The following is a 4,331-nucleotide window of genomic DNA, read 5'->3' on the forward strand; positions in this document are numbered from 1 at the left end:
TGATTTGAAAGTTAACTTTCAATGTAGAGTAGAGTGAAGTTGCAGATGATGAAAACAGAGTTTTAAAAGGCAGAAACTTCGTAAAGAAGACAATAACACTTTTATAGCCAAGGATGACTTCCCCTTTCAGCCGGAGCACAGACTCTTCACAGATGACTCAAGTCCCTGACATGAGAGCTGAGACATGGTGTGTTGATGGATACCCTGAGAATCTGAATGTTGGGTTTTGGAACATGTTGTCACGGTCTGAACTGGAGCTGGGTGTGACCGAACTAGAACAGAGGGAGTTTGATGATGATTCTTGAAGCTTCTTTGTATTGAGGAAACGTCCACCGGAGCCTCTAGCTCTCTTCAAAGCATGAAGATGGCGAGACTCATGAAGGTACGGCTGCAAAAAAAAAAAAAAAATTTTGAAAGATTTTGTGGTGTCTTAAAGAAAATGGGAAAGTGGAAAAGATTGATCATCATACTTTACGGCTTTTGATGAGTTTGTTTTGAGCTTCAAGCTTAGCACGATGCTTCCTGCGACGTAGAATGGCATGGTACTGTTTGGCATTGACGAACATTGGTTCACTCTCTTGATAGTTATGCGGCAATGGCACTCTTGAAGTAAACAAACCCATCATCTCTACATGCGGCAGCACCTACAAAAAGTTCCATCCCAAATTTAACAAACCAACACGCCTATTCGATTCAAAAACTGTGAATGTCACAGATAGTATATTACCGTTGGTTGAGATGCATATTCAGGAGCCAAGAAGCCATTGAAATAAGTAGGAGGAGGAGGAGGAAACACAGAATCGTGAGACACCATGGACGAGGTGGTTGCTGACTTGGTATAACTTGCAATAGCCTTCCCCGCTGGGCTTACGATGTAACCTGCATCAATCAACCATAAGACACACACCAAAGCTTGTACTGTGACTAAAATCTTCAGATGAATGCAAAAAGCTTGCAACTTCACACACCACCTCCTGATTCTTCAGTAGATTGCGTTGATGATGAATCTTGATCTTGCAGCTGTAAACCCGAATGCTTCATTGAGCAGGGCATCATCAGGTTCTTTGTTAAGCTGAAGGATTGAGATCCTTGAATGTTTGAATGCGTTGGCACTTGCATTGTCTCCTTAATAATAAGATAATGTTCAAACCAAGCAAGAATCATGATTCAGAAAACCAGTAGATCAAGAGATGGATGAATTCACAAATTTTATAAAACTACCCTAAAATCCAGATTAAACTTTGATTCACTGAAACTGACATAGAAAGCATAACATGCAAACCAATATAGATAAATACAGAAGAAAATAAAGAGTTTTTGAAAGAGAGTGAAGTGAGATTAACTCAAATTTTCTGGGTATGAATAGAAAAATGAGCTCATTCCTCACGCTAACAGAGTGGAAATCAAATCTATGTAAACTTACTGATTCAAGCAAAAGATGTATCTGGATTTGGTAACAGATGGAGAGAAATAGAAGTTAACTAATAAGCTTGAGATGATGATAATGATGATGCATGTCTCCTTCCTCAAAACATGGCTGTTTCTCCTCTCTCTCTCTCTGTCTCTTCAAATAAGTGTAGGTTACAAAAATAATAATAATAATAAGTGTAGTATTTGGCTATGGCTTAAAAGACTAAACCTGACTCCTTTTTCACCTTTTTATGTTTTAAATTATATTATTATACCACTATATAGACGGAAAACCATTGCTCACTATTTATTTTCAGAGATTCATTCATACATTAGACACTGATATTTAGTTTTCTTCTGTATTTAGAAAGATTGATTTTAGACTTTTTAAAAATATTAAAATAATAAATATATACTGTTACCATTACTTTTGTTTTCTGTTTCTTTATTAATATTTAGAATTTTCTTGTTATTTTAAAATAACTTATATTAAATAAAATATCAACCTTTTAAACACAATGAAAGACCTTATAATGCAATCGCATTCTCTCCTATTGCTATTTTGTTTCCGTGTTTTTAAATGATCTACTAGATCAATATGGTTGGTTCTTTGCTTCTAGTTTTGGTGTAATGGTTATATTATTCAATATGGACGCAAGCTGAATATTTGATATTTTGCATATATGCATATATATGATATTTGACTTGTCTTGTACGAGTAACGGATTTTTGGATTTATATTTAATTTGTCGAAACCGAGTACATTTTATATCAAAAACTTATCCAAAAATATGTTGCTGGCAAGGTAATTATTTGCTTTATTATTTTCATGTTTAAAAATACTTGTGAGTTACTTGAAACATATATGATTTTTTAATAATTACTTATACTATTAAAAAGGAATATGAATTTTTTTTTGTTTTGTTGCTCTGAGTCAGAGAAAATGCAAGAATTACTCCAATTTGTATATTATAAAGAAGAAGAATGAACAAAAGACATAGACATCTCGATATGAAAGTATTATTTACTTTTTACAAAAAAAAAATTATGTTACTGGACTTCCGTTCTTTGGTTTAATTATCATTTTAATCACAAAACAAGTAAAGAGAAATCGAGACTACTAACATCAAGTAAAAAGTTTTTTCAAAAAAAAAAAAATGTACAAAAGTAAAATTTTCTAAAATTTTTTTGTTCTGTAAAAATTTATTTTCTATATTTAAAATACTTTGTATATTTCATAAAAACATTAATTCAAAATATTCAAATTGATTAATTGATAATTATTGAAATGTGCACAATAGAAGTAAATAGTGCATTTAATTGTAATTATTTAATATTCATAATAGGCATAAGTATTTTAGAAAATCTTATTTTTTCTTTCTCTTCTTTTGGTTTTCCCAGCTTGTTTTTAGAAAGCAAAAATATACAGAGTGATTGGTGTTGGTTGTGAGTGTTCTAAACAGCCATAATTCTATGTAGAGTAATAAAATCAAAGCAATCAAGCTTTATTAATAAAAACTAAAGGTAGAGACCAAAATTTTTAAAAGGAAATATAATGGTTCTAGAAATCAATTTTTTTAGAGCTTTATGTTTAGTGCTTTTAAAACTTTGAAATAAACCTACAACAATAAAATTTAAAGCTAAAACCACAAAATCTACAGTTTAAATCTTAAAGCAAAAAATTCAGAGCTACATCTCTACCAATCAATCCCATAAGCGTGAGGTTATGTCAACATCTCTTTATGATGCAATCAATAGCGCATTTAAGCAAATAATTTTAAATATTGTAATTTTTGTGGTTGGCGTAATTGAAATTGATTGCAAGTCAAGCAAAGCAAAGAGTTTTCCAGTTTTCTTTCCACATTTGGCTTCCCCAACACAAAGCAACGAATCGTAATTTCGTAGTTTCTGCTCCCATCTCTCTCTCTATTCATTTAATCCACAACAACTCTCATTAGTAATTACAAACTACTGCAGTAGAAAAAAAAAGTAATTAACTACGGAGTACAGAAACTTAAAATACATGGGGAAAATAAATATAGGAAGACATCTACTTTGGGATGAACATTCTAGTTGAAAATGACTAAAAAAATCAAACTAATTATAGAGAGATGCTTACTTTTGAGATTTCCAAATGTAATGTGAGATTTAAATAATGGTTTTTTGCAATATTGACTCAAAACTCAAAGTCAAACCTAAAACTAACTCATGCTTTTTTTTTTCTTTTTTTTTATTCACCCCACAAATTCATATAATTCACGAAAATACCATCAATTTTTTTTTTCTTTTCGAAAATGACATTTTTACTCTCTCACCCTTATCATCTTCAAGTAATTACAAGATTGCCATTGTGATCAATACCCCAACCACCATGAACAACCAATTTGAAGCTCTTAGTGCACCTAAAATCGATTTACACTCTCTATTTATCACTTGTTATGAACTAAAAACAACATCTCTTTCACTTTGCCTCCATATTCATCCAAAAAACTCAAGCTTTTGATTCAAAATTTTTTTTATGGTTGATAGAGCCATTCAAGCATACTATTCTTAGTGGGTTACTTTCGTTTGAGATTCTGGGTGGTAGGAAAAGATTATGTGTGCTAAGGAAGTCATCTCACTAGTTTAAGGTATGAAATTGAAATTTTTTCCAGAGTTCGTGTAGAAGACTTACCCGTAAATAGTCTGGCTGTAGAAGACTTACGGGTAAGTCTTCTGGTCAAACAGACGACTTGCTTTTAAGTCGTCATTTTTGTTTGTTAAAAAAAAATCTAGAGAATACCCTAGACGACTTACTGAGGATAAACAAGCTAGTTTTGCATTTGACCGAATTGTGTCAGCTTTTTGACTTTTCCTGGACGACTTACCAATAAGTCGTCTCCGGGAAAACAAAAATTTTAATATTTTATTAAAGCTGGAAG

General features: G+C 31.9%; 1 protein-coding gene across 2 annotated transcripts; it reads right to left on the reverse strand.

The window, feature by feature from the left end:
- LOC106298850 (nuclear transcription factor Y subunit A-5-like) lies at positions 1-1,570 on the reverse strand. 2 transcript variants are annotated; one of them, XM_013734983.1, is made up of 5 exons: positions 1,424-1,570; positions 972-1,125; positions 728-879; positions 471-644; positions 1-388 (listed from the first exon to the last, which is right to left on the reverse strand). In XM_013734983.1, exons 2-5 carry the CDS (start codon positions 1,117-1,119, stop codon positions 158-160), a joined length of 705 nt encoding a protein of 234 aa, XP_013590437.1. In that variant the 5' UTR covers positions 1,120-1,125; positions 1,424-1,570; the 3' UTR covers positions 1-157. The 2 variants fall into 2 exon arrangements, with proteins under 2 accessions (XP_013590437.1, XP_013590436.1); XM_013734982.1 differs by having other exon boundaries at positions 969-1,125.
- Between the last annotated feature and the right edge of the window lie 2,761 nt (positions 1,571-4,331).

This window comes from Brassica oleracea, chromosome C6 (genome assembly GCF_000695525.1).
Source record: "Brassica oleracea var. oleracea cultivar TO1000 chromosome C6, BOL, whole genome shotgun sequence".
In the NCBI taxonomy this organism is placed as follows: Eukaryota; Viridiplantae; Streptophyta; class Magnoliopsida; order Brassicales; family Brassicaceae; genus Brassica; species Brassica oleracea.

Bases quoted from the DNA above. Each gene is read 5' to 3' on its own strand.
- LOC106298850 (XM_013734982.1), bottom strand. From the start codon at position 1,119: ATGCAAGTGCCAACGCATTCAAACATTCAAGGATCTCAATCCTTCAGC. The intron at 645-727 runs GTAATATACTAT...AACTTTTTGTAG, and splicing joins AATATGCATCTCAACCAACG to GTGCTGCCGCATGTAGAGAT. The intron at 389-470 runs GTATGATGATCA...TTTTTTTTGCAG, and splicing joins AACTCATCAAAAGCCGTAAA to CCGTACCTTCATGAGTCTCG.